The 27,583-nt window shown below is 52.0% G+C and overlaps 4 protein-coding genes across 4 annotated transcripts in view; 3 read left to right on the plus strand and 1 right to left on the minus strand.

Annotated features, from left to right (window-relative positions):
• Positions 1 to 268: 268 nt before the first annotated feature.
• Positions 269 to 10,117, plus strand: ZMYND19 (zinc finger MYND-type containing 19). Its single transcript, XM_061377951.1, has 6 exons — positions 269 to 395; positions 533 to 592; positions 1,784 to 1,890; positions 7,130 to 7,270; positions 8,260 to 8,440; positions 9,423 to 10,117. Exons 1-6 carry the CDS (start codon positions 345 to 347, stop codon positions 9,564 to 9,566), a joined length of 684 nt encoding a protein of 227 aa, XP_061233935.1. The 5' UTR covers positions 269 to 344; the 3' UTR covers positions 9,567 to 10,117.
• Positions 10,118 to 14,800: 4,683 nt separating this feature from the next.
• On the plus strand, positions 14,801 to 23,014 carry DPH7 (diphthamide biosynthesis 7). Its single transcript, XM_061378038.1, has 9 exons — positions 14,801 to 14,993; positions 15,311 to 15,447; positions 16,285 to 16,372; positions 16,846 to 16,940; positions 17,837 to 18,003; positions 18,482 to 18,554; positions 19,648 to 19,713; positions 19,912 to 20,084; positions 21,113 to 23,014. Exons 1-9 carry the CDS (start codon positions 14,856 to 14,858, stop codon positions 21,694 to 21,696), a joined length of 1,521 nt encoding a protein of 506 aa, XP_061234022.1. The 5' UTR covers positions 14,801 to 14,855; the 3' UTR covers positions 21,697 to 23,014.
• Positions 23,015 to 26,061: 3,047 nt separating this feature from the next.
• MRPL41 (mitochondrial ribosomal protein L41) lies at positions 26,062 to 26,584 on the minus strand. The gene has a single exon (XM_061378039.1). It carries the CDS (start codon positions 26,562 to 26,564, stop codon positions 26,157 to 26,159), a length of 408 nt encoding a protein of 135 aa, XP_061234023.1. The 5' UTR covers positions 26,565 to 26,584; the 3' UTR covers positions 26,062 to 26,156.
• Positions 26,585 to 26,770: 186 nt separating this feature from the next.
• The window catches only part of PNPLA7 (patatin like phospholipase domain containing 7), a 124,638-nt gene continuing 123,825 nt past the window's right edge, over positions 26,771 to 27,583 (plus strand). The window contains exon 1 of the mRNA XM_061377964.1: positions 26,771 to 26,822. Coding sequence (XP_061233948.1) covers positions 26,786 to 26,822 — 37 coding nt within the window. The 5' untranslated portion in view covers positions 26,771 to 26,785. The remainder of the gene's footprint in view (positions 26,823 to 27,583) is intronic.

Genomic DNA, 27,583 nt, shown 5'->3' on the forward strand with positions numbered 1-27,583 from the left:
CTCCCGTCGTGGCGGCACAAAGCTTCCCGCGAAAGTGACGTCACCTCCCGCACCTCCCTCTCCCGCCCGGAGCCCGCGCCCGCTCGCGGCGCGGCTGTTCCCTCCGGCCCTCCCCCCCCGGCCTTTCCCCGCTCCCCTACCCCACGTGACCCTGCGCCTCCCGCCGATTGGGCGACCCGGTGGCGTAGTAAGAGTGACGCTCCGCGCGGCGCGGGCCGCCATTGGTCTGGCTCGCGCTGGTGGGAGGTGGTGCGGTGCCCCGCCCCCCCTGCCCGGGTGTGCGCGAGGCGGCGGCGCGTGGCAGCGGCTCAGAGGGGCGCGCGCGGGCCGGGCCCGTACCCGCCATGACCGACTTCAAGCTGGGCATCGTGCGGCTGGGCCGGGTGGCCGGGAAGGTGCGGGGGGGGCGGGCGGGGGGGCTGCGGGGCCGGGGCGGGCTCGGAGGGAGCGGGGGGTGGCCGGGGCCGCGGGAGGGCCGGGCCGGGCCGGGCCGTGCGGCCGCGCTAACGGCCGCGGTGCCGCTGTGTTTCAGACCAAGTACACGCTGATCGACGAGCAGGACATCCCGCTGGTGGAGAGCTTCTCCTTCGAGGTGAGGCCCCGCCAGCCCCCGTGCCCCCTCCCGGCGCCGCCTCCCCTCGCCCCGCGGGACCCGCCGCTGCCTTCGCCCGGTTCTTCCCTCGCTCGCAGCCCGCCCCGTGTGCCCCGAACCCACCGCGGGGCCGGGCGGCGATGCCCGATCTCCCCGTTCCCCTCGTGGGCCGCGCTTAAGGAGCTGCCGTGGGAGGGCCCGGCCCGCGGCGGGCGGAGGTGGGGAACGTTTGAGATCGCTGCAGGACCGGTGGGAGCGTTTTCCATCGGGAAAAGTTCCGTTTTCTGGTTTAAAAACAACCGTTCGTTTAAAGCGGTTCGATCTGGCGTAGGTCTGAACGAATTAACGCATTGGGTAGTTTAAAACAATTCTCATGTGAGTATTTACGGTCGTTATTTTATAGCCTTAAATTTACCGTGTAGGTTTTTTTGTTTCCTCTTCCCATGTGTGTCCGTTGGGAGAACAGCTCGTTTGTCTGCCCGGGTCGGGGCTGGCGGCCTTTAAACTGCGCACCCCACACCCAGCCCTGATGAGTAAACGTGCTCCGGGTTAACTTACTGCATCCCGGGAAAGCCGTTGTCTCTGGCACCCGCTGCAGGTGGATCCTGCGAGGCTCAGGGGGAAGGGAAGCACTGCAGGGGGTTTGGAGGAGGGACCCTGGGTGCTTCGGGGCTCCTCATAGGAGCTGCCAGGAAGCTCCACGTCCGCTCGTTCCTCTGTGGTGGTTGCTCACCATAAGCATGTCCTAGCGCTGCAAGCACCTGGAATTTGTCTGGTCCCTTAGTACAGCTCTCGGGCATCAGGGTTGGGGAGGGGAGGGAAAGGGCAGGACCATTCCTCCCAGTGGTAACCCCTCATTAGGCTGGTGTAAAGCAGCACCAAAGATGAAGCCTCAGTGCCATGATGACACTTGAATTTATACCTGAGTGGAGATGGAGCCTCCAGGCTTCCAACCAGGATAAGGATGTCCTTTGTCCAGTGGGACACATCCATGCTCAGCCTCCTTTTCCCCCTTCCTAACCCGCAGTAGCAGAGCCAGTGGTTTCCCTGTGGAGGTTTGAAACCACTCAAATTCCACTGAGGCTGAACAGTAGAAACAATGCTCAGTGGTGGGTCCTTCCCCTCTGCCAGGGGAGCGTGTGCTCTGCTGTGTGATGGTGGATGTGCTCGCAGCCTTTCCCTCTTCCCTAGGCTCGGATGGAGGTCGATGCTGATGGAAATGGTGCTAAAATCTTTGCTTATGCCTTCGACAAGAACCGTGGGAGAGGATCCGGCCGCCTCCTGCACGAGCTGCTCTGGTAGGTGTGCTAGGAGAGCTGAAGGCTTTGAGGGTCACCGAGGTGGAGTTTGCTGCCATCACCTTGTGTGGTGTTCATCCCTCTGCCTGTCGTATGTGAAGTCTTTGCAGGAAGCTTGCAGCTCCACTCGGCTGCAAACCCAGCACAGGGGATGCCCAGTGGTGTTGCTGGGGCTTGGTTTTGCACTGAGCCCTCAATCAGCTGAGCCTCTAAAAATGCTATACACAAGGGGAAGAGAGGTGGGTACTATTCCAGCAGACACTGTTTAGATGTGAGGCCAGCTTCGGTTGGAGGTGGGGAGCAGGGGTCTAGCTCCATTTAATAGGTGTAGACAAACCTTTGAAGTTAGGTTTGCTGGTTCTTTTTCACCCTGTGATAACCAGGTACCTGTTACTGGCACCAGTGCAAATGGGCAGGGCACTAGAGAGAGACAGAGCTAATGATAACTGAAAACTTCGGGTGTTTTGTCTGGCCTCTTGGAAAGCTGCCTGCAGGGGTGCAGATTCATATTGCCCAGAGAGGTGGTGGATGCCTCATCCCTGGAGACATCCAAGGACAGGCTGATGTGGTTCTGGGCATCCTGATCTAGATGAGGATGTCCCTGCTCATTGCAGGGGGTTGGAGCTGGGTGAGCTTTAAGGTCCCTTCCAACCCAAACCATTCTATGATTCTATATCAGCTGCAGTGTCTTATTGTCCATGTTCTAAGAGTCATTTCTGGACACCATTTGTAGCTGCCCATTAGGTTTCAAAGGCCAACTTGCTTGTGAGAGATGAGCTCATGCAGTGAGCTGAGGTGTTGCTCTCTGTAGGTGTGTTCCTGGGGTTGTAGAACTCTGCTGAAGAGCTGTTACTGCTTCTGAAAGCCTTTCTGAGAAGTTCAGCACATTTCCTATTCAGCTCCATAAGCCATCCTTAGGAGTCCCAGTGCCCAAGGTACTGCTGTGCTTTCTGTTAGTGTTGCAGGTTACTTTTAATTCCCAGTCTGGTGTCTACCAGAGGAAGGAGCCAGGGAGAGCAGCAGAGGCTATTAGTATTATTTGCAATCAGCTCATTAAATATGGATTTTAACCTGCATCTGTTAATGTTTAATCCTGCTGCACATATGACTTTGGTGAAAATGATCATGAAGTTGGCTGCAGTGTGTGGGGTAAGTCACTGTCAGCTCCTAACTGTGAACCTCAGACAGTAGTAATTGTCTGTAAGTGCACTGAACAGCACCTTCACAGCATTCCAGCTGGCTGGTGCAGGCCAGGTGGGTGATGGCAGCCCAGCTCCCTGCTCATTACCATCATTGCCTCTTCTGGTTTGTTTTAGTTAAACTAGGGAATAACCCTGCTGTGTTCACTTAGGTAATTCAGACTGTGTCACCCTGCGTGCACTGGGTGCACAGACCAGAACTCCGTTGGAGAGGCAGAAATTGCCCTTTGTGAGAAGGGTCGTGCTGAAGGTTTTGGAGCTTTGGAAGACAAGAGAGATGGGCAGTGCTGGTCATTGCTGTTTGCAGGGCCAGCCTCGCTTCCCGGGGAAACGAAAAGCAAAGAACTTGAATTACTGCAGGTGTAGGAGTGTAATTTACCTGTTCTGCCCCACAGGTACCCCAAAAAATCAGCTCACTGAAAACTCTCACCCAACTGTGTGCTTCTGTTTTAAGGTAAAGGGCACAGGCACATGTTGGATGCTGTTGCTGGCAAAGCAGGTTTAAAGCATGTATTTCTGATTTGGTTAAGCAGGTCTCTTTGCTTACGTAGAGAACAGGGAGCTTGTAGCTACCATAGGGACCTTCTCCCACTCCTGCCCCAAAGCCCTCCCTGCTGCTGACTCTGCTGGGAGTGAGCTGCAGCACTAAATGGGCGCCAAGATCTGAAAAACACCCACATGTGCTGCAGTCCTCCTTCAGGAAGAACTTCTGCAGCCTCCCTGGCGCTCGCTGTGTCTCAGGCTGGGCTGTCAGCAACTCCAGAGCAGGGTTTGAATGTCTCTGGGTAGGGACCTGCAAGTAAGTCTGTCATCTTCTCACTCTGTTCCCTGTATAGAAAGCCCAGCTTGCTGTATTTTGGCTGGGTGGAGTGATGTTCCCTGGGGAACAGCAGCATCAGATTAGTCATAAGTATCAGTAACTGCCTGCTCAAAAAGACACTGAAGACCTGATTTCTTTTTAAGGGCACTTACCATCACACTGTGTTAGCCTACTCACTGCTGGTTCCTGACTTGAATCGGTGCTGTTTGTACTTGGCACTTCCATCACTGGCCTCAGTTCCTAAGTTAGCTGCTGAAATACTAAAAGAACAGGATCCAGTTAGTTCTCTGGTTGAAGTTTTGGTTGAAGTGTTTTGCCTGGCATCTTGTAGGAACTCGGTGTGCTGAGGGATGTAGAAGCTTTGGCTCTACTGAAGAGTTAGCTGTGTTACTGAGCCTGATTTTCTGTCCCCTTCTGCAAGAAACAAGGGGAGGTCTTCCATGAGCCAGATATTCCCTGTACATTTCTAGTTAACTTAGAATCCCAGCCTGGTTTGTGTTGGAAGGGACCTTAAAGCTCCTCCAGCTCCAACCCCTGCCACAGGCAGGGACCCCTTCCACTGGAGCAGCTTGCTCCAAGCCCCTGTGTCCAACCTGGCCTTGAACACTGCCAGGGATGGGGCAGCCACAGCTTCTCTGGGCACCCTGTGCCAGCGCCTCAGCACCCTCACAGGGAAGAGCTTCTGCCTAAGAGCTCAGCTCAGTCTCCCCTCGGGCAGGTTCAAGCCATTCCCCTTGGCCTGTCCCTACAGGCCCTTGTCCCAAGCCCCTCTCCAGGTTTCCTGCAGCCCCTTTAGGCACTGGAGCTGCTCTAAGGTCTCCCCTTCAGGAGCCTTCTCTTCTCCAGGCTGCCCCAGCCCAGCTCTCTCAGCCTGGCTCCAGAGCAGAGCTGCTCCAGCCCTCGCAGCATCTCCATGGCCTCCTCTGGCCTCGCTCCAACAGCTCCACATCCCTCTTGTGCTGCTGCCCCAGAGCTGGATCAGGGCTGCAGGGGGGGGTCTCCCCAGAGCACAGCAGAGGGGCAGGATCCCCTCCCTGAGCTGCTGCTCACAGGATGCACACTACTGGCTCATGCTGAGCTTTTCGTCACCCAGCACCCCCAAGTCCTCCTCCCCAGGGCTGCTCTCAGTCACATCTCTGCCCAGCCTGTCTTTGTGCTTGGGATTGCCCTGACGCAGGCACAGGACCTTGCACTTGGCCTGTCTTCTGGAGATGGTCCCTGCTGCACATTGGTGAAGTGTAAGTCTAGGGTGAGAAGCTGTGTGTGCTGTGCACAGGTTGCTTCATTATAGATAGTGGGAAGGGACCGTCTTGGGTTTGTTAACACTAATTCTGTCATCTCAGCTGGGTGCTACTGCATTCACACTTTCACTGGGCAGCAGCAGCAAGGCCCGGTTTCCACTTTTCCTTTGGCCTTGTCACTTGAGGTAACAGCGGAACTGACAGCAGCGTGAACAGGGGGGGTTGTGGGTGCTGATCCAGGCTCGGTAGGAGCAGTGGTGGGTCTGTGCCACTCTGCTGTCATTTCCTGGTGTTATGAACCAGCCTCTTGTAATCCTCCCTCTTTCTCCAACTCCAGCCTTTATTAAACTGGCATTATCTAATCTATTTAACAACATTTCTTTGCTTGGTCTTAGCCGCCCTTCCCCAGGGTTTGCTCTTGCTCTGGACTCCCTCCTCCTCCTCCTCCTATCTCTCTTGTTGGCGCTTTGTGCTGGTCTCAGTCGCAGGACCTTAGCTCCTCCCCTGGCTCTGTCTGACCGATGCTCACCTTCATCTGTTTGGGTTCATGTACCTCCTGGGTTCCCACTTGTAGCCCTCAGGATTCCCGATGTCCTTTCCCAGACCCTTTGGGAGCCTTCAACAGCACAGAAGTAGCTTTTCCTCCTCTAGGACATTTTAGCAGGCTCCATTCCATAGCAGTTTGCTGTTGGGGTTTTATCCCCTCTCCATGTTCTGTTCTCCTGCAGGGCTGTCTGCTGCGTGTAGCCTCTCCCAGGGAATTTTACTCACTAAATCGTAGGGAGTTTGGGGTATGTGGATTGCAAGTGGTTTTCTTTCCCCCAAAGTATAGAATTTAAACATACCTGGGTGGATTTTGACAAAACAAAGACAACATTTTTCATTATCAGTCTCATTGAAATGAATTTCCCTGTTCTGCTGGATAAAGCTTTTTAAACGGGGGAAAAAAGTGGGATTTTTTTAACTGGGCAAATGTTCCCTCTTCACAATTGGATCCCTGTTTGAACTGAAGTGTTCAGTAGCCACTGAGCAGGAAGCAGCATCCAGACTAGACTCGGGTGAAATTGCAAGTAGCTGTTGGAAGTGGCTCCTAGAAGGAGACGTTGGGTAACCCTCAGGCAGGTGCTGACAGTTTTACATCCTTTAATGCTGTCAGGCTGTTCCCTCTGCATGGAATCCATCATGGCACAGCAGTCATTCCGAGACATAACTGTCGCCCAAGCCTTGCATTTCAGGTGGGATGGGGGTTCCTGCAAGAAGTGATACGGAAACTTGTCCAGGCACAAGGGTGCTGAACAGTGAACTTGATACCTCCTGAAAGGAGAGCTGAAAGGAAGGTGGAATGGGAAATACAAACTGTTAAAGGCAATAGGGAAGAATTGCAGCAAGCCTTAATGAGCAGCTATCCCCTGGTTTGGCTTCGAGCACATTTCAGATGTCTCTTGGTCAGCTGTGGAGTCATTGCATATTTTCTGTGTGTTACACTCAAGGGCATTTGCATACCTCGTGAAACCTCTGTCCTGTTGCTTGCTCAGAGACATTTCTTCATCAATAACAACCCGAGTTCACACCAGTGCCACACTTGCATTAATGTGTCTGATAGAATTTCTTATTAAAGCAATAAAACACTATTGGCACCTTTCAACTCTGCTCTGGGGAGCACAGCAATTGCAGAGGTGCTCTTGCAGTAACTGGAGTAGTCGTGCCTGGAGCTTTCTTTGCAGTATGCTTGCAATTGTATTGTACCATGCCTGTCTTTTGATTCAACTCATTTATAATGGAAATAACCTCCTGGACCAAGTCTCTTTCTTCTGGGGGCTGGTATATCTGATGTCTCTTATTAACTCAAGCTTTACTGAGCCTGTTCTGGGCACAGCAGGCTAAAATGCAGCATGTCCTCCAGAATCAGTGTGATTCTTTGCTCTTCAGCTATAGAGTCTGTTCATTGCTGAGCTCCATGTTGGCTTTGTCTCCTGCAGGGAGAGACACCGGGGAGGGATTGCTCCTGGATTTCAGGTTGTACATCTGAACTCGGTGACGGTGGACAACCGCCTGGACAATCTGCGCCTGGTTCCTTGGGGGTGGAAGCCCAAAGCTGAAGACATCTCTAGTAAACAAAGGTAAGTCAGTGGCTGGCAGGGGGCTGCCATCAGGAAGCTTGAAAATATCTGAAATTGTCTCCTTCCTTTAGTGATTTTCATCTGGCAGAGCCTTTTGTATTTGGCCTTGGGCTGCTTACACATCACTGCACATCTGTGCTTCCTCACTTGGAGACCAGAGTTAATGCTCAATGTTCCTGCTGGCTGTGAGGGGACCAGCTCACCCCGTGCTGTTATTGTGCAGAGGTTCTGCCATGCCAGAGGTTGTCATCACAGTGAAACAGGCACCTTGTGTTCCCTTCCACTTGAGTGGTGGCATCTGGGCATGCTGAATTAAGTCTGCAGGTTTTACTGGCTTGTGGCTCCCAGGCACTGAAATTCTAACGCAGCCTGTAGAAGCCAGCAGCTGCTTGCACTTGTAATGGTGTATCTGAGTTGAAACCCAAATAAGTTCCTGGGATCAGCTCCCATCACCTTTCACTAGTAGGTGGTGGGAACATCCTACATGCCATATTGCACTAATGTGACTCAAAGCACATCAGACTCTTCATGTCGGGATGGGTTTGGCTAATCCAGGATGCAACACTGGCATGTTCATTTTTGGTGGGAGACCCAAAATTTACCATCTCACTAGGCACTTGAAACGCAGTACCATTAGATAGGGATGTTCAGAGCTTATTGAGCTAGGTCTGAGAAGCGATAGTGAATGGCAGTGATACTACAGTGATGCTCCCCATGAGCCTGGGAGTTTAAGAACAAGGAACAGACCTCAAGCCGTTTACAAAGAAACAATTCTGCTCCATTGTAAATGTTTCTCGATAAATATTTTTTAACTTACTTTGCAATTAAGCTAAAATAACCCTGAAAATATCCAGTATATGAGGAGTGTGTGTAGGCTGAGGCTCAACAGGCTCAATCCAATGTTAACCCTACTAAGTTAATTTGGAATAAATGTCTCTGTATGCTTATCATGAGTTTCTGGACCTTATTTGTGCTTGATTTTCTTCCAGGGAACAAAGTCTGTACTGGCTGGCAATCCAGCAGCTTCCTACAGATCCTATAGAAGAGCAGTTCCCTGTACTGAATGTGACGCGATACTACAATGCTAACGGGGATGTGGTGGAGGAAGAAGAGAACTCATGCACATACTATGAATGTCACTACCCCCCATGCACAATGATTGAAAAGCAGGTATGTGAGGACTCAGGCTGCTCTGTGTGTGTGTCCAGGGATGTGTTCCTTACGATGTAAAGCTTTACACAGTTGCTAGAAGTGAGAATCCTTTTTAGTCAGGTTTTCTTTGGCATGAATCTTGAGGCCCTGTGGTTATCTTCTGTTTGAGAGGGGGTAGTTCTGAATCTGAACAGCAGGTGACCTGGTGTTTGCTGGGAGGAGCCTGGTTTTTGCAGAGTGCACAGAAAGACAGGTGGAAGCGTTCCTCTAGGGACACAGGGCTGGAATGAGCAGGCAGCTGGGTAAGACAGGAAGAAGCATTGTAAGAGGGTTTGGGCGGTAGTGGGATCAAAAATAAACTGCTTCACCTTTCATGAGGAGAGGGTGAATTGAGTGGCCTTTGTACAGTGGGGAACTGGGAAGAAAGGCAGTGCTAGTTCTTCACTGTGGGTGGATGAAGCGAAGCGGCATACATAGAGAATGGCAGGGAACAAAATGTACAAGGGCTGTGCCTCTTTGTCAGACACATGTCCTTATCGATGAATATGCAGGGCTCTTCTGAGATAACAAGAGCTGAGTAGGCTAAAACCATTGTGTTCCACTTCTTTCTTTGGGGAAGGGAATGTTTGCAAAGATGGTCTTAAAAGCCCTCTGTTTGAAAAAGAGTGAGCTTTACCTTTGATTGGGGTCTGAATACAGGTTTCTTGAGGAGCTGTATGGCAACAGCTGAGCTTGTGCAGCTCTCCTGATCATTTCTGAGTTTAAGATGTTTGTTTGTGGCTGAAAACAGAACTTAAGCACTCCAGTATTTTGTCTACTAAGCCCACTTTGCCGAAGCAACTGCAAAATCCAGCAGATGCAATCCCTTCAGAACCTTCTGACTCGTGGTGGGATGTTCATGTTTGTGATGGCTGCAAAAGACCTGATCATAACCTTACTTGGGATGCGGTGTTGGGGTGCTTGGAGCAGGCTCACTGACGCTGTCTTGTGTTCTTCCCAGCTACGTGAATTCAACATCTGTGGCCGCTGCCAGGTCGCGAGGTACTGTGGGTCCCAGTGCCAGCAGAAGGACTGGCCTGCTCACAAGAAGCACTGTCGGGAGAAGAAGCGGACCTTCCAGCAGGAGCTGGGACCGGAGCGGTGACCGGGCGGCGCAGGCCTCTTAGCAGCAGGATTCCTTCTCAAAGGCATTGGACTCTTGCTTTTGCACAGTAACAGACTGCTTATTGAAGCCAGAGGCACTGAAGAAGAAAAACCCTGTGATGCTTGAGCAGAACGGCTGACTGGACTGAGCCAGCTCTGACTGGTGCTGTGGGAAGGGGTTGAGACGACCCTTTCCAGTATTATATTCTCAAGCAAAAAGACTACTGTGGAGGCTCCAGGCAGGAAGCTTCTCGTTATTTATATGTTAATACGTTTGTAAACTCATGTACAGTTTTTGTTAGGACCTCTTGCTAGGACTCAGTAACTGTAATGTCCAGAGAACACAGTGTTGGCCTCAAAGTTTAAAAAAAAAAGGCAAAAAAAAAAAAGGCACGTAGCAAAAGCTTTTCCTCCCATGTGGCTGCAGGAGCTGCGGTGGTGCCGAGGCCCGAGGCTGGCCCCGGCCTCAGCAGCTGCTCTGGAGAACTCTGCATGGAAGTTATATTTAAGAATAAAAGGGGGGGGAGCAAACCAAGTAAAGGTTGGAATGAATCCGTGTCTGCTCTCAAGCTTTCTCCCATCCCCTTCCAGCTGCTTCCAGAGCAAGGTCACACTTGGACGTTGGGAATACCTGCGCAGTCTGGGGTCTGTGGGCACGGGCAGGGTCCAGCATTCCTGCTTTGGGAGAAGGGCTGCTGGACAGTGTGCTTCAAGCAACTGGTGCTTGGGAAGTGGAATGAGCTTTCTTGTTGGGAAACCCTGGAACATAAAGTAGTGGTAGGGAAGCTCAGGTAGTTGGCTCTGTGGGGATGTGGCTGCCCTCATGGCTTCCCTATAAGCACAGTGAGCGCTGCAGTGATGTCCAGATGTGTTTGAGTGATTGAATGTTTGGCAATTTGAGTTAGTTATTTTTTGAAGAGATGCCATCAATCCAAGAATCATTTTTTGATATTTTTGTGATGCAGGGAACGTGCCTGATTTTAGTTTTGGGCATCTTATTGTGCATAATCTGATAGGTTTTTTCTTTTCCATTTTTACCTTAGAAATACCAGGAATATCAAGTGAGAGTCCTGAAGAAATTGGATAAGTTAGTGCCAGGTGTTAGTCTTGTTTCACAGCAGAACTTTGGGAGCTGTTGAGTGCTTAATGCAGAGCCTTCCTCAGAGTGCTTAGTGAAAGGTGTTCAGTGAAAGGTGTTCAGTTCCCTTGTAAAAGCTCTTAGGAGTTTTGTTTTTTCTACTTCGTGTTGCAGCATTGGTCCTGCCTGTGTGCGCTTCGTCAGAAAACTGAGCTGCTGTGGACTTCCAATATTATATTCTAATATGTGCACAGGAAGTTCTTAATTTTAGGTTTTGGGTGGGTTTTTGTGCTTTGGCTTTAAGCATCTTAGGAAATAACAAAAGTCCTGAAGCTTCCTGCTGGAAGGTCACTTCTTAGGCACTTTGTCAAGTTGCAGCTCTTGAGTCATGGTTATACTGTAACCTTTCTGTTCAGGCAGCCTCAAATGCCCTGAAGTGTGAAGATGTCAGCAGGACCTCATCCCATTTTCCTGTAACGGGTTATTTTTTATGGAAACATTCAGTGATTTGCTTCAAATGAACTGGGGTTTTGATGAATATGAAATGGGACACAAATATTTTTTTGAGATAATCCACTGAAAAGGGCAGAAGTTCTTCCTTTTTTCTTTTTTTCCCTTTTGAAGGCTGCCATTTGTCCTGCCAGTTTTCCATTGCCAGAAATCATGTTTAACAAAGTGAAGTGCAGCCTTGGAGTATGGAAACATTTTTGCAGCGCTGAGCAGGGCAAATGTCTCCTCCTGATGTATGTGATGTTGCTGCAATAAGAAATGAGGACAAGGAGAGGCTGCAGGTAACATCCTGGTGGGACAACAGGTAGATTCCTCTTGAGCAGCAAATGAAGGAATGAAGGAAGGGTGAGACTAAAACTGCAAGACTGGGGTGGTGGGAACCTGTGGTACTCCTGATCCCAGTGAGTGTGGGAAGGAAGGAAGGGGGGAAGCTGCCCACTAGCTTAGAGGTCTGTTAAACCACCAGCCAAATGAAAAGCTGCCCAGACATCCTGAAAGGGCTTGGTGATACCACAGGATCTGACCCCAGTGAGCAGTCCCTGGCTCCAGCCTGCCCTTGTGCCAGGGAAGGAAGTGGCTGCAGGGTTTTGAGTCCTGCACAGGTCCCTGCAGTAGGCATGTCCCTGCCTGCAGATCAGCTTTTCCTGCTTGGTGTGGGAAGCTGTGTGACTGATCCTGGTAGATCTTTGTAGCTTACGGAGGCCTTTCCTTTCTGCAAGGTGTGTCAAAGAGGAACCAGTTACACGTGAACGTAGCAGCTCTGCTTCATACAGCCTGCCTGTGTTCTCAGAGGATGAGGCTCTCCTTTCCCCTCTTAAAGAAACCAGGCTGAAATGGATACCCTCATATTGGAAAGCACAGGGTTAGAGCACATGGTCATTTATCTTGGAGCAGGCCTGGTAAATGAACCCTCTTTCAAGGACTTATCCTGAAGGAGAGACTCTAAATCTTTTCCTGCAGGGAACAAAACCTGCGTCTTTTACTCCTTGGTTCTCTGAAGCATGCAGTGCTCTGCACACACCCCTGCTTCACCTGGGGACCAAAACAAGGCTTAGTGGGTCAGGTTTCCTACCTAGGAACATGTGTTTGGAAGAGGAGCTCCAGAGGAATTTTAGGGGAGAAATGTGGGCATGCCTGAGGGGCTGTGAAGGGTTGAGAATGAGCAGTGCGTGAAGATGAGGGTCCTCTGCCCCTCCACGGCCTCCAACAGTACAGTTGTCTGCCTCCGAGCTGGAATCTCTGGCAAGCTGCTTAAGGCTCTGTGGGTTCATGTGCTTTTGAGAGATGGAATTTGGCTGTTCAAGGCAGTGCAGTCCTGTTGGCGTGGCTGTACCACCAGCTGTCTTCCTGTGTCCTTGTGAAGGCACGTGGCATGTTGTGCAGCTGATGGGGATGGATGGGCCTGGAAGTGCCTGCTGGTGTGTCACACTGGTTGACCTTGAGTCACCAGGAGTGGGTGAACATCTGCCTGGTGTAAGGCAGTTCCAGGAGGACCCTGTGGGCCTCCAGACCCTTTGGGAGAGCCTGGAGAAAGATCTCAGCCACAGCTGCAAAGTGTCAAATCCAGCTCATGTCAGGAGCCTGCAGCATCACTGATGCTGACTGTAACAGAGGGGTGCACACACCGTGTAAACGCATCATGAAATGTTGATACTTTCCCTCCAGGTAGTCCTTCAGATCAAAGCAGGGTGGCATCCTCAATCCCAAACATCCAAAAGCGACCATTAAAACTGGTGAAATTCATGGCTGGCTTAAGGAACACAAAATCTGAAATATAATGTATTCCAGGGCTCAATAGTCTTTTGAGATGAGCCTTTAGTACACCCATGGGATTATACTTCAGTTTTCCTCTGTGGTGGTGATTTAATTTTTGAAGGTAAAAGGGATAGCTAAAAGACTTAAGCACCTGTGGGTGGCATGGAGACAATGTAAGTCACCACACTGAGGCCAGGAACAAATGTTAAACCCATTAAACCCACCTATTAAAACAGCGCCGAGGACGAAAGGAGGTTGGTGTGATCAAACAGCAGCGTGTGGGATGCTTGCAGAGCAAAAAGAAATCCTGCATAAACCGGACTTGTGCTAAGTGTAAAAGATGGAAAGAATAAGATCTGGTAGGTGAAAGGGGTGGGGGGGGGTGGGACAAGGAACGGGACGACACAGACAAACAAAACTCCAAACCCAACATAATGCAATGGGAAATGGGATATAAAGAACATTCAAGTCATGAAACCTGCTCAGTCAGCTGCCAGCAGCCACGATGCTCTGTAAAGGGAGGGTCTGACCTGAAGTCCCAGCAGAAAAAAGTGAAGTGTTTGCATGTGTTCATGGGAAAGAGCTGGGGAATATTTCCTTATGGAGCTCGACAGAGAATCGCTTAGAAGTGGAAGTGCCTTTAGGAGAGAACTGAGTTCACATGAAATGAGCAGTAACACGTTGCTCTAAGGGAGCTCTGGGATGAACAAGCCAAGCTGCCAGCTGTGATGGGGACCCACAGCAAGTGTGAGAACAGCTTCTGAAATGAGTTTCGGGGCAGCTAGGGCAAACTCCAGCCAGGTGAACACAGCACCATCAGTGGGTAAATACTGGGATGTAGTCACTGCAGGTTTGGTACAGGGAGATTCTGCTTCAGAACTCCATGGGAATTGCTTTAATTGCACCAACAAGCAGGAGCTAAAGGTATTTGGTTGGTGCAGTGCTTGAACTTCCTCAATGCGTTTGATCATGACTGTGTTCAAGGAGTTAAGGAAAAAAAGCTGCCTTAGGAAAAGGGGGAATGCTGTCACCCAGACTAAATGAAGTTAAACGGAGGGGTTTTGTGTTGGAGGGAAGTCAATAGATGGATGCTCAATACATTCAAAAATAGTTGGGGGAAAAGTAATGAATCAGGAAGGTTGGACCATCCAGTGACACGGCTGCTCAGGGCAAGGATGTAACAAAGGCTGAGTGAGGAACTGCAGAGGGATCTTACGAGACAGGCTGGTCGGTGAAACTCCGCGTCAGCAAAGCAGTGCTGCTCATGGGAACACATCCAGAGGAGCCCTTGCCCGGCTGCTCTCACTCAGCAACGGGAGCCTCGGGTTGCAGAACACGGTCCTGCAGAGCCCTCTGCCCGCGGAGCGGCAGCAAACCAGGCTCGAGGGCAGGACGGAGCGGAGCAGAGCAGCGCCGTGGTGTGAAGCAGCCCGAGTGCGCGGTGCTCAGCATCCCCCCGGCCAGAGCTGCGAGGGAAGGCGGCTCCGGGCAGGCCGCGGGACCCCTCCTGCTCTGGGACATGTGGGAAGCGCCGCTGCATGAGCCAGGTCTCGGCGGGATGAGGAAGGGCTGCACCAGCGGCGGAAGGAGGTGGGTGCCAAGGGCACGGCGGTGCCGCTCTCTCTCGGCTGGCTTCAGCCCGAGCAGCAGCCGTCACCTCACGGGCGTTCGCGCCGCAGGCCCCTTCCCTCAGGACACGGCGGGTGCCGGACGGCCGCGTTTGGGGCGTTAATGGAGAACCCTTCCCCGCGGGGCTGCGGACGGAGCTCGGCTCATCCCAGCGCTGCCTGCGCGGGGATCCCGGCCCGGCCCCGGGGCTCCTCCTCCTCCTGCCGCCGCCGCCGCAGCGGGCGGGCTCGGGGCCGCCCGTGACCAGGAAGCAGACGGGCGGCGGTTCCGCTACGCCGGCGTGCCCGGAGCCGCCCCGCAGCATGAGCCCGCCCCGAGATGGCGGCTCCGTGCCGGACGCGGACGCTGCAGGTGGTGGACACGGAGTTCAGCGCGGACGCGGTGGAGTGGTGCCCGGTGGAGGGCTGGCACAGCATCCTGGCCTGCGGCACCTACCACCTGCGCCCGCCCGACAAGGTGAGACCGCACCGCGGCCGCCTCAGCGGCGGTGCCCGCCCCTCGCCCGCCGCCGCCTCAGCCGGGCCCGAGGGTCCCCTCGGCAGCCTCAGCGGGGCCCGCGGTGCTTTCCCGGCCTTCACCCGGCCGTGGCTCCCCGCAGCGGGGAGAGGGCGGGAGGGGGCCGCCCCATGCGGGGCTCTGGGGCCTTAACCCCGCAAGGGAGGGACTTGACAAGCGGGAGCCCCCAGCCCTGCTCCCGCAGCACCCCTGGTGCGGGAGGTCTGAGGGAGGAGGGAGCACCAGTAAAGCTGTGGTGACTTTCCTGTTTCCCATAGACTGACTGCCGGGGAAGCAATGGGGCTTGTGACCGCACTGGGCGCCTCTACCTCTATCACTACAACGAGGAGCAGCCTTTCATCCCGCTGACCGAAATCCAGAGGATCGACACGGCTGCCATCCTGGACATCAAATGGTAACGCTGGCCCAGCGGGACTGGGGCATGGCTGCTGTTCTGGGGATCTCTTTTGCCTGTTGGTGCAGCAGCAAGAGTCGTATCTGTTAATGAAGGTGCCCTTGACTTCTTGGAGGGAAGTGTTCTCTGTTTGTTCCAGTAAGCACAGACCATGCTCATTTCTGTGTTATGCTCTTGTGCTGGCTTATGAGCAGCTGCCTCTTGTTTTAATAGTATGTGTAATATGTATGGATATATCTGAGATTCATGGAATCTATAAGGTTGCAAAAGCCCTTTAAGCTCATCCAGTCCAACTGTTCCCAGCACTGCCAAGGCCACCACTAACCCATGGCACTGAGGCCTCGTCTCCACGCTGTGTGAACACTTGCAGGGACGGTGACTGCAGGCCTGCCCTGGGCAGCCTGTTCCAATGCCTGAGCACCCTCTGGGGCAGGAATTGTTCCTCAGCTCCATCTAAACCTGCCCTGGTGCAGCTTGAGGCCGTTTCCTCTTGTCCCATCCCTTGTTCCTTGGGAGCAGAGCCCAGCCCCTCCTGGCTCCATCCTCCTGTCAGGCAGTTGGAGGCAGCCATCAGGTCCCCCCTGAGCCTTCTCTCCTCCAGACTGAACCCCCCAGGTCCCTCAGCCCTTCCCCATCACACTTGTGCTCCAGGCCGTGCACCAGCCCCATTGCTGTTCCATGCATGTGGAACTTGAGGAGCCTGAGGTTTTCTTCGTAAGATTTTTGGTTTTGGTCAAGTACCTTCTTGTGCATTCTGGAATAAAAGTGGTGACCTTGTGCTCCACCTAAACTACAAGGAAGATGGATATTCAAGACTTGTTTCGCTTGATCTTTTAGGTGCCACATTCCCGTTGCAGAACATCCCATGGTTGGCATTGCAGACTCCACAGGCGCCGTGGAGTTTTGCCATCTGACGGGAAGCGAGGTAGGTGGCTGTAACGCCTGCTGCTGTCGAAGCTGGGTTTAGTCCATTGATACATCTCTCATGTTATTAGCAGCGTGTGGAGACTTGCAGGAAAGCTGCATGGTTTCCATGGCTTCCTCAGTATGCTTAGCTTTTTAAGCACTGCTTTTGCCTCCTGATAATGTTTCTCATAAATTCCACAAATTGGCACCAGCGAGGCTGACTGCGCTCTACCCACCTGCAGGGGGTGGAAGATGAGGGGCATAGAAGCATATCCTGGGAACTGTCACTTTAGAATAAGTACAGACTAAGTGGTAAACATAGCAGAAGGTGCAGAGTTACTAAAAGCAGGTACATTTCATTTCTTCTTTAGTATGGGACCCTAATATACTCATCTGTCTCTGGAAAACACCTGCAGTGGAAGTCAGCAGTACAGATTTTGCTGTATACCTGCTGTCTTCCCAGTCTTAACCCATTCCTTTTCTTTCCAGTAGAAGAACAGCTGCATGTTGGAGCCGTGTTTCAGGGTTGATCTCGGTGCACAGTGTCTGGCTTTGTCTTTAGACTGGTCCACTGGAAGAGAGCAATGGTGAGCATGGGAGATAAAGGCTGGTACTGGAGTTCATTATGCATGCGACAGCTTTCAGGCATAAGTAGAGGGCTTTGGTGAATGACTCTTTGGTGGCTTCAACTGTGGGTGCCACTTCCCTGAGCACCCTGTGCCAGTGCCTCAGCACCCTCACAGGGAAGAACTTCTGCCTAAGAGCTCATCTCAGTCTCCCCTCGGGCAGGTTCAAGCCATTCCCTTTGGCCTGGCCCTACAGGCCCTTGTCCCAAGCCCCTCTCCAGCTTTCCTGCAGCCCCTTTAGGCACTGGAGCTGCTCTAAGGTCTCCCCTTCAGGAGCCTTCTCTTCTCCAGGCTGCCCCAGCCCAGCTCTTTCAGCCTGGCTCCAGAGCAGAGCTGCTCCAGCCCTCGCAGCATCTCCATGGCCTCCTCTGGACTCACTCCAAGAGCTCCATGTCCTGCTTGTGTTGGGGGCCACAGGAAGAGAGCAGGAGCAGTCAGGATCAGCCAGTGCTTCTGATGTCTGTGATAGAAGGGAAATAAAACATTTCTTTGCACTCCAGAGGAGGAGAGAGACTTTGAGAGGTTCATGTCAGTGTGGAAAAATTAAAATCCCTCTTCATATGGAATTTGTTTATTGATGTAATATCAAGCAGGTAAGAAATCAGGTTTTGCATCTAGGAGAAGGACAGAGCAAGGGCTTGTTTTCTTTCCCTCATATGAGCAGTTTGCTCCTGCTGTGAGTCAGAGAATGGGGATCCTCGGTAGATGATTTTAAGATGGGATGGGCTGAAGCTGAAAAGAACAGTATAAATCTGTGCATTCCTTCAGCTGTAATACCAGATTCTGTCTGTTCAGTTGAATCACACATCTCTGATTGTTTCAGTAATTTCCAGTGTTTTCTCTGTTTTCCATTCTAGTGGATGTCCTTTGAGAGTGATCAGCAGTGACTCAGAGGGGAAGCTGAATCTTTTGGCCATAGATGAATCTGCTCCTTCTGTGCATATCCTGAATCAGTGGGAAGCTCACAAATTTGAGGCCTGGATTGCTGCTTTTAATTACTGGGACACAGATACTGTGTATTCAGGTCTGTAAGGGCTGAGAATCTCATTTGGGAGTGTTGGGATGGGGGGCACCTTGTTTAGAGATGTGTTTCTTGGGATTTTTGTTTCCAGGGATGAGTGTGCTGCTGGCATGACACCTCTTGAAAGAGGTGGGGCCTCTGCTGGGGGAAAAGGCTTCTGGATTGTGGGAAGTGGTTGGATTTAATTAGGAGAAGCTGTACCTTATCAACTGTACTTTGGGTAATGGCGAAAAAGATGATGATCTCTTGTGGTGTGCAAGAGCCAGAGAGTTTCTAGAGGCTATCTTTTACTTAGCAAAGTGAGGGTGTTGTTAACACGTCTCTTCTGTGGTGAGGAGCACTGTGAGCCTCAAATGTTGTTTGGTCTCCTCAGTACTGCGATTCCAGAGCTGGAAAGCATCAGCTCTGTATGAACAGCTCTGCCTCAGAGCCCTGTGCTGGTAGTTTGGGTGGTGCTCAGTGATGTTCTATCATTGTGCAGGAGGAGATGACAACCTGCTGAAGGGCTGGGACACCAGGTGCAGGCCAGAGGCTCCTGTCTTCACCAGCCGGAGGTGAGTGAGTGCTGTATGCAGTTGGACCTGCAGTGTGTGTGTGTGATCACACCATGCTCCCATCCCCTTCCCGAGGCATGGAATTCAGAGACCTGCAGGGACAGTGGAGTTCTGTTTCTGCCCCCTTGGGGAAATGGAGACATCTATTAGGGTTTGTCATCAGGGACTATTCATCAGGGGTTGTAGGGACAGGACAAGGGGTGAGGGGTTTAAACTGACAGAGAGGAGACTGAGCTGAGCTCTTAGGCAGAAGCTCTTCCCTGTGAGGGTGCTGAGGCGCTGGCACAGGGTGCCCAGAGAAGCTGTGGCTGCCCCATCCCTGGCAGTGTTCAAGGCCAGGTTGGACACAGGGGCTTGGAGCAAGCTGCTCCAGTGGAAGGGGTCACTACCCGTGGCAGGGGTTGGAGCTGGAGGAGCTTTAAGGTCCAACACAAACCTTTCTTTGATTCTATAATCAGGATAACTTAAAGTTGAAACTTTCTTCTACATGTCCTTCAACATAATAAACTAACTCTTGATGTAGCTTCTTTCTAAAAGAAGGATCCTGATTACACTTTTATTTTGGGAATTTCTGTGTATGTAAAATTTGGGTATCTTATTATGGAATGATTTTAGAAAATATGTTATTCTCCACTGTTCATTCACTTTAAGTAATCTCTTTTTTCCCTGGTGGCATAAACTATCTTTTAGAATATGATTAAAACAATACACAGAGCTCTGGTAAAATTTGATATGTAATCTTAAAATACACTATGGATTATTGCTATGGAAATAGTAATGTTGGGAGGAAAGACTCCTGGGAATGGAGCTGCTTTGCTGAAATTCTTGCAGGCTTTGAACAGCAGGTCATGGTGCACATAGTAGTAGAAAGTATTTGTGCTGAGAGACTGTGAGTAGAAGTTTTGCCCTGGAAAGGCTGGAGGACTGTGTAGGAGAACTCTGCTTTGGTGTTTCACTGGACTGAACTTTGAGCTTACATTATTCTCCTTTCCTGACACCTTGATGCAGTAATGTGGCCCAAACCCCTTTGAAACTTAAGGAAGAATCCCTTCTCAAATGATCTCTTCCCTCTGCTCTATGTTCCTCTTTGCAGACATTCCATGGGTGTGTGCAGCATTCAGTGCAGTCCCCACCGGGAGAACCTTCTGGCTACTGGCAGGTAAGTCCCTTTGGGCTGCTCTTCATTACTGTCACCAGTCTCCTGTTACTCTGAACATGCTCCTGCTGCTCAAGGTGTGGCCTCTTCAGAAATCCAGTGTGGTGGAGAGCATGGGGTCTTCCCTAAGTTTCCCCTGTGCTTGCTGCTCTGCACCAGCATCGCTGCTTGTCTGCCCATTTATGTGTGACCTGTCTCCAGCTATGACGAGCACGTGCTGCTGTGGGACACCAGGAACATGAAGCAGCCGCTGGCAGACACCCACGTTGAAGGTGGTGTGTGGAGGCTGAAGTGGCACCCAACGTGTGACTTTGTGCTGCTGGCAGCCTGCATGCAGAGTGGCTTCAAAATCCTCGACTGCCGCGGGAGCTTGGGTGAGTGGTCCATGGATTGGAGGTGCCCTTGTCTTGCTCTCCTGTCCTGCCTCTGGGTTAACAGGGAGATTCCAGCTCTGAGCTTGCCAGAACGACCTAGATGTTGTTAGTAGCCAGATTTCATTCCAAGTTGAGGTAACTCTTCCAGCTTTCCCAGACCTGTGCTCATATTGATCTGATGGGCTGTGCACAGGCACTGTTGTTACTCATCTGCTAGTATCTCATCACTTCACTGTGAGGGCAGAAAGCCTGTTTGGTTTGGTGTGAAGGCTTTGCCTGTCAATGTGACCCTTCTGGTTTTTATTCATCTAGATGGTTTCAAAGAGGTTCTTCTGAATGTCAGGTGGTACTTTACTGTCAGCAGAAGTTACTGACCTGCTGATGGATTGGTTGCTGCTTCAACAAGGAAGTGCTGTGCAGTCTGGTTAATCTAGAATAGCTCGAATAAGCCCTCTGTGTGAATCAGAGGGTATTTGCATGATTAAAAAGCTGTTTGCATTTACATTACAAATACAACCTGACATAAAATGGTCACCTCCCTGGGCTTCTGTTGGCCTTGGGCAGATCTGCAGCTTGTGAAATGAGGATAACATTTCTCCTGTGTAGGGGATGGAGGACCTGATGTCCACTTGATGTCATAGGCAGATGCTGAAAGCTTACACATCTGCAGTTTCTTGCCCACCAGAACCTGGCCTGGTAATATCCCCAGGTGTGTTTGGGCTCAGTGCAGGTCACCCTGTGAGCTGCCTTGGCTTTCTTGAGCCTTATTAGGTGTTCTGAATTATGAGGCTCTCCATCCTCATGCATGTGAAAGCCTCTTCTCCCACCTGCTTACTGAAACAGGGAAAATCAAGACTAATGAGAAATGGCTGAGAAATCATCAGGAGAGGCAGGACCTCATTGCTCCTACAGCAATAACCAGAGAATTCTTCCTGTAGGACACAGCCAATGCTAGAATGGCTTCTGGGCAGGCTGCCACCATTTCCCAACTTGATTTCTGCTGATTTCATGTTATTATTTCTTTCAAGCGGAAAACACAGAGGAATGCACCATCCTGTCATCCTATGTCTTGCACAATTCCTTGGCCTATGGGGCTGACTGGTCAAGGCTGTGTCCAAGGGGTTCCTTGACTGCCACACAGGACTCCACTGTTGCATGCCAATCTTCAGAAGAGCTTGTGGGAGGATCAGAGGAAGGAGACGAGAGACTGAATTTTCAGGTCCAAAATCTGAAGATCATTTATGAGTCTCCTACAGCTACTTTTGATGTGATACTGGATGAGGAGAGCGAAGGCCCTGCCCCACCACTCAAAGCAGAGTGGGGTCCTGAGCTGCCCGGGGCTCCTGAGCTGGCTGGGGGCTCTGATTTAAAGGGGAGCTTGGATTTGGCTGTGGGTCCAGCCCGAGGGGTAGGTTCTAGCTTAGGAGCCAAGAGACCCTCAGGCATGGGCCTGGCCGGTGATTCAGCCACATCGCTCGACAGCCCCAAGGAAATGAGCATTGTAGCAACTTGTTCCTTCTATGACAACATCCTCCATGTGTGGAAGTGGGAGATGAGCCTCACTACAAGTGCTGGGTCTCCACCTGAAAGAATAGCCCAAAGTTTGCACTGACCAGAACTGGGGAGAGGGGGAGGAAAACTCCTGTGCCAAGAGTGACATCTGCACTTGGTCCTATCTGATTTCTGTTGGGCTTCTCCAGTTTTGTTGTTGAGCTTGAGTCTTGTAAGGCCGATGCTGATGGAATTCCACTTTGCTTTGAGGCCTGTGGCCAAGAACAGACACGTTTATTTAGTTTTCCCTCACTGTACTCACTCCGAGCAGGACACCTTCCTCTCGGCGGCTGCTTGTTTGTACCTTGTATTTGAATCCCTCCGGGGCTGGTTTGCATTTGCCTGGTTGATGTCTTAATCCTGATCTTCTCCTTCCATCACAAACCAAACCCGTCTGTGCTGCTGCCTGTAGATGAACACAGCGTGGGCTCAGAGGATCCCTGAGTGTCTTGGAAAAGCCCACGAGCAGAGGTGTGGCTGTGCAACCTGCCAAGTGGGATGGGCTTGGAGAAGATGCTCACAGCCAGGGGCTTATGGTGATCTTCCCAAGGGAGAAAGTCATTTCTAGAAGGAAATCCTGACTAACGGGTGTGACCAGCAGCAGTTTGGTGGCTTTGCTCTGAGTGGAGCCTTTCCTGTAAGGATTCTGGTGTCTCCACAGCCTGACTTTATACTGGCCTCACCACCTGGTTGTCATCTTGCTGAGCACCTCCAAGCTGAGCACAGCCTGGCTTGGCACAACCAGTGCAGTGAGCAGCACTGTGTGCCGGTGTCACGCTTCCCACTCTCCACAGCAAGGCGTATCTTTAGCTCCAAAGTCAAGAGCTTTCAGTTCTTTAAAGGTGAACAGCTTTAAGATCCAAACCTCCACAAAGTATAAGCAGTGTTTCCTGACATCTTTTAAGGTCAAATTAAGTACAGAAACCAAAATCTTACCAGTGTTGCCCTAACTACCTCCAGGGATGGCTGCAGGTTTCTCATGGTTGCTCCATTAGCTTTCTTTTTTCACTGTGAAATAGCAAAACACCAATTCTGGAACACTTTCTCTTATTATCTTCCTAGAAAAAACCAGCTTAAACTAGGTAAGTAACATCTAGCTTGCATGGTTTCTTTTTGAGGGTCCTAAAGAATTTAGTTGTCTGGAGGCAAAGAAACACCAGCACCAGGGATCTGTCTGTAACAGTGCTGCTTCTGAACCGAGGTACAGCTGGGAAGGATCATGCTGCTTCAAACCCCCTTGTTCAAGGGTGAATGTGTATTTTGGAGAACATTCTTGAGCACTGTTACATGGGGATTCGTATTAGTATTGTGAACAAGAGCTTTTGTTAAAAAAAACACCCTATTTTTGGATGTTTCTAAAATAAAATGAATAGAAGTGATTTCTCTATCTTGGTTGTTTTGGGTTTAAGAGGCTCTTCAGTGAGGTTCTCCAGTGAGGCCCTTCCTCCTGTCCTGCAGTGCTGAGGCTCAGGGCATGTCATGGCAGTGTGTTCTCTAGGGGTTGGAGCAAATGATCCTCACATAGAATCAGCCAGGCCGGAAAAGTCCTTTAAGCTCATCAAGTCCAACGATTCCACCAGCACTGCCAAGGCCACCACTAAGCCATGGCACTGAGGGCCTCATGTACATGGTTTGTGAATACTTCCAGGGACGGTGACTCCAGCACTGCCCTGGCAGCCTGTTCCAATGCCTGGGCACCCTCTTTGTGAGGAAAACTACCTTTCAGGTAGTTGTAGGGAGTGAGTAGGGCCCCCCTGAGCCTTCCCTTCTCCAGACTAAACCCCCCCAAGGTCCCTCAGCCATTCCCCATCACACTTGTGCTCCAGGCCCTGCACCAGCTCCGTTGCCCTTCTCAGGCCCCCCTCCAGCACCTCAATGTCTCTCTTGAGTGAGGGGCCCAGAACTGAACACAAGATTTGAGGTGCAGCCTCACCAGTGCCCAGTACGGGGGAATGATCACTGCCCTGGCCCTGCTGGTTACACTATTTCAGCTTTATTAGCTATAGCTTTTTCAGCTATACTCTACAGCCAGATCTTTTGAATCAACTAGAAAGCATTTACCATGGTGTTGGCCATTTAAGACTATTCCTGTCCCTTGAATGTCACAGCAAATCATTTATATTTAATGTCACCATTCAGTTAATAAACACACACCATAGCTTGACCAAAGGATCTGAAATAAAATGACCTGCTATTACCCAGGCATAAGTGACAGCTGCAGGTGCTTATGACAAAAACCTGTGTTGAGACCAGTGTCGGTACAACCGCACCGACATCACACCAAACTGTGCTGCTTCACAAAAATAGGGTTTTTTTTGGACAGGGGTCATAAAATTGCATCCAGAATTAGAAATGTCTAACCTATATTCAACCTTTCATGTTAGACAGTATTTCTCTAAAGACACTGCAAATCATCTACTTCAGTTGGGTAGCTGCTGCTCAGAGCAGTAAATGAGTGAAAATGAATGGCACAGTTTGGCAAAGAAGAAACCCCAGTGTTTTGGTTTGTATTTGTTAATGAAAATTAAGTTTAGTTTTCACCACTGCAGAGGCCTTTCAGGGTTCTCTAGTAAGAAACCAGCACTTGGAATGGACACTAAATTTGGACTGCCACTGCCACCAAAAAGTCCACCACTAGAACTGAACAAAGTCACTAATCTTTTACCCTGCATTAGTGTTTTCCTCAGCTCTTCATGTTGGCATATTGGGATTGGCATGACAACTTGCTATCAGATGCTGATGTTGAAAAGATGTGCAACTTTATTATCCCAAAGGAAATTCAATTTAGAGAAGCAGCACAATTTAGAAGCTTAATCTCAGTGAGAGCACCCAGGGCATGTCTCGGTAGTGACACAGCTTTGGACTACAACTCCCATCTTAAAACTCTGTAATGCTTTTTTATTGCCACCTGAGATTAAGAGGAGACCAAGGTGGGCAAACCTGGAGAGGGGTCACCAATGCACCCAGACTGGGGCACTTGAGTTATGTGTTATGCCAGACTTGCTTTGCCTGAGGGGTGAGGAGTCTCCTGTTTAATCAGTCCTTATGCGGGGAAGGTGAATTGTTGAACCCAAGTTGGTGTGGGCATTCGGGGGTACAGGACTTGCTGCTCTAGAGCCCTGCCTTCAGCTCTGGGCCTATGGCAGAGCTCATCCTGGAAAGTGCCACTGGAGCCCAAGAAACATCTGCAGAGGGAAGGGGCAAAACACCACCTCTGCCCACAGCACCTTGTCCCCAGCTGGAGGCAGAAAACTGCTTTGTGCAACCATTCCTCTGATGGGCTTACAGATAAATGAACCCCCCTGCAGTCCTGATCCAGCTCTGGGGCAGCAGCACAAGAGGGATGTGGAGCTGTTGGAGTGAGTCCAGAGGAGGCCATGGAGATGCTGTGAGGGCTGGAGCAGCTCTGCTCTGGAGCCAGGCTGAGAGAGCTGGGCTGGGGCAGCCTGGAGAAGAGAAGGCTCCTGAAGGGGAGACCTTAGAGCAGCTCCAGTGCCTAAAGGGCTGCAGGAAAGCTGGAGAGGGGCTTGGGACAAGGGCCTGTAGGGACAGGCCAAGGGGAATGGCTTGAACCTGCCCGAGGGGAGACTGAGCTGAGCTCTTAGGCAGAAGCTCTTCCCTGTGAGGGTGCTGAGGCGCTGGCACAGGGTGCCCAGAGAAGCTGTGGCTGCCCCATCCCTGCAGGGTTCAAGGCCAGGTTGGACACAGGGGCTTGGAGCAAGCTGCTCCAGTGGAAGGTGCCCCTGCTCGTTGCAGGGGTTGGAGCTGGAGGAGCTTTAAGGTCCCTTCCAGCACAAACCAGGCTGGGATTCTAAGAAAACATGTTCTTTCCAATGACATTAAACATTTAGAACTCAGCAGTTTCTACATTAAACCACTGCACGCTGTTGTGTGTCACTTGTATCCACTTAATTTGATGATCAGAAAGACTCTGCCCTGCCAGGAATTCATATCCAAAAATAACAATTCCTGGGCTATGCTTCACATACAATCAATTACTCTGTAACCTCAAGCAGCTGTGCTGAGGACCAGGCATTCAAGGTACCCATGAATTGCATCTTGAGTTACTCCGAAGGAAATCTTTACACGTGGAAAAGCTCATCACGCGCTGCAGGTCTCTCTTCAGAGGGAGTCGAGGGCATGGACAGGTTCCCACTGCCTGGGGCTGCTGTCCAGTGCGAGTGGTAGCAGCCCCCTGCTCCCCCTAGGCGGGGACCCCCGCGCTGCCCTAGGGTGACACGCTGTGCCCTCCCCTGTTCCCCAAGGCAGGAATTCCTGCCGCGAAGGAAGTGCTGATGTTTCAGCAACCCAGAGAGAAGCCGCCCCCCGCTCCCCCCAGCAGCTCCGGACATGCCATGATGGGAGATAAGCACCAACTGCCTCCCCCCCGCCTCCCGCGATGTGTATCAGACACTGCAAACAGACCGAGGAGGAAGGGTTTGCTTTTAATGGCCGGTGTCCGGAGCAGTCCCGTTCTGGTGCCGGTGCGGGTCGTGCCTCGCCGGGGGGCGCCGCTCCCGCCTACCGCATATAGTTCTTGGGGAAGAGCTGGAAGAGCTTGCCCTCCTGCGTGGGCTCGAAGCCGTACTTCTCCAGGTTGTTGGGGTCGAAGGTGCCGTCCTTCACGTCCTTCTCGATGCGCGGAGCCACCAGTTCGGTGAAGAGCTGCTGGGCCGTGGCGGCCGGCTCGGAGCCCTCGGGGGCGCGGTACGACACGTACGGCTTGAGCTTGAAGCCGGTGAGGTCGGGGACGATGAACTCCGGCACCATCTGCGGGATGCGGATGAACTTCTTGCCGGGGGTGAGCACGCCGGCCCGCCGGGCGCCGCGGCCTTTGTAGTGCGTGCGGGGCCCGCGCTTGCTGGTGAACGGCGACACGCGGTCCGCGCCCCGCACCAGCCCGCGGACCAGCTCCTGCAGCAGCCCCATGGCGGGCCCGACACCTGCCAACACCGCTCCTTCCTATTGGCCGAAACACCACCGCCAACCTGCTCCTCCTATCGTGCCCCCCAAAAGGCGGAACGGGGACTCCTCCGCCAATCAGCAGCGAGGAGCCCCGGGTGTGGGCGGGGCTTGCAGCTCCCCTCAGCGGGCGGCGGCGGCGGGGGGTGGTTTGTTCTGTTTGCCAACTTCGCCCCTGGCCCACGGGGATGACCTTTGACCTGGCGGCGCCGGGACCGGCGGCAGGTGAGGGGGGTCCCGCCGAGGGGGAGCCGGGCCCCGCAGGGCCGTGCCGTGCTGTGCTGTTCCGGGGCGGGACAGTGCCCTGGGGACCTGCTTTTAGCGTCTGTGCTGCGTGGTTTGGTGTAATGGGGCTTAGGGGGCAGCTCGGTCTGATGGGGAGGCCCGGGCTGGCAGGGCCGCGCTGGTCTGTGAGGGGTCTGCCCCGTTAAACAGCGTCCCCCGGCAGCAGCTGCTCCGGTGCCTTTCCAGAACCAGGAAATGGTTTGTGTTGGAAGAGACCTTAAACCTCCTCCAGCTCCAACCCCTGCCACGGGCAGGGACCCCTTCCACTGGAGCAGCTTGCTCCAAGCCCCTGTGTCCAACCTGGCCTTGAACACTGCCAGGGATGGGGCAATGTTCGGTTCCTCACAGACACCGACCCCCTGTGGTGCCTCCGCGGGTGCTGCCGAGTGTAGGCACCGGGGTTCTGCTCCCGTGGGTGCTGCCAGCACTTGGGGAGTGTCGGAGGGAGGCTCCTCTGAGGAGAGCTGAGGCACAGCAGAGCCAAGCCCCTTCGTACACTGCCCAGAGGACTGGTGTTGTTGGTGCCGGTAGCAGAGCCTCTCCTTGAAAGGGTGCTGGGTTCTGTTGCTCAACTCAGAAGAAAAGAAGTAGAAAACCACCCAGCTTCCCCTAACTTGGCTGGTTCTGCCGGACAGGAAGAGCTGTTCTGGTGACGCTGTGTGTTGTGGAGTTCAGAAGAGTTTGTGTTAGAGTGAGGCCAT

This window comes from Neopsephotus bourkii, unplaced genomic scaffold (assembly GCF_033783945.1).
Source record: "Neopsephotus bourkii isolate Nb327-2 ecotype Australia unplaced genomic scaffold, CSIRO-AGI_Nbou_v1 NB_1761, whole genome shotgun sequence".
Taxonomy (NCBI): domain Eukaryota; kingdom Metazoa; phylum Chordata; class Aves; order Psittaciformes; family Psittacidae; genus Neopsephotus; species Neopsephotus bourkii.

Bases quoted from the DNA above. Each gene is read 5' to 3' on its own strand.
- ZMYND19 (XM_061377951.1), top strand. From the start codon at position 345: ATGACCGACTTCAAGCTGGGCATCGTGCGGCTGGGCCGGGTGGCCGGG. The intron at 1,891-7,129 runs GTAGGTGTGCTA...TGTCTCCTGCAG, and splicing joins CTCCTGCACGAGCTGCTCTG to GGAGAGACACCGGGGAGGGA. The intron at 7,271-8,259 runs GTAAGTCAGTGG...ATTTTCTTCCAG, and splicing joins GACATCTCTAGTAAACAAAG to GGAACAAAGTCTGTACTGGC.
- DPH7 (XM_061378038.1), top strand. From the start codon at position 14,856: ATGGCGGCTCCGTGCCGGACGCGGACGCTGCAGGTGGTGGACACGGAG. The intron at 14,994-15,310 runs GTGAGACCGCAC...TGTTTCCCATAG, and splicing joins ACCTGCGCCCGCCCGACAAG to ACTGACTGCCGGGGAAGCAA. The intron at 19,714-19,911 runs GTAAGTCCCTTT...ACCTGTCTCCAG, and splicing joins AACCTTCTGGCTACTGGCAG to CTATGACGAGCACGTGCTGC.
- MRPL41 (XM_061378039.1), bottom strand. From the start codon at position 26,564: ATGGGGCTGCTGCAGGAGCTGGTCCGCGGGCTGGTGCGGGGCGCGGAC.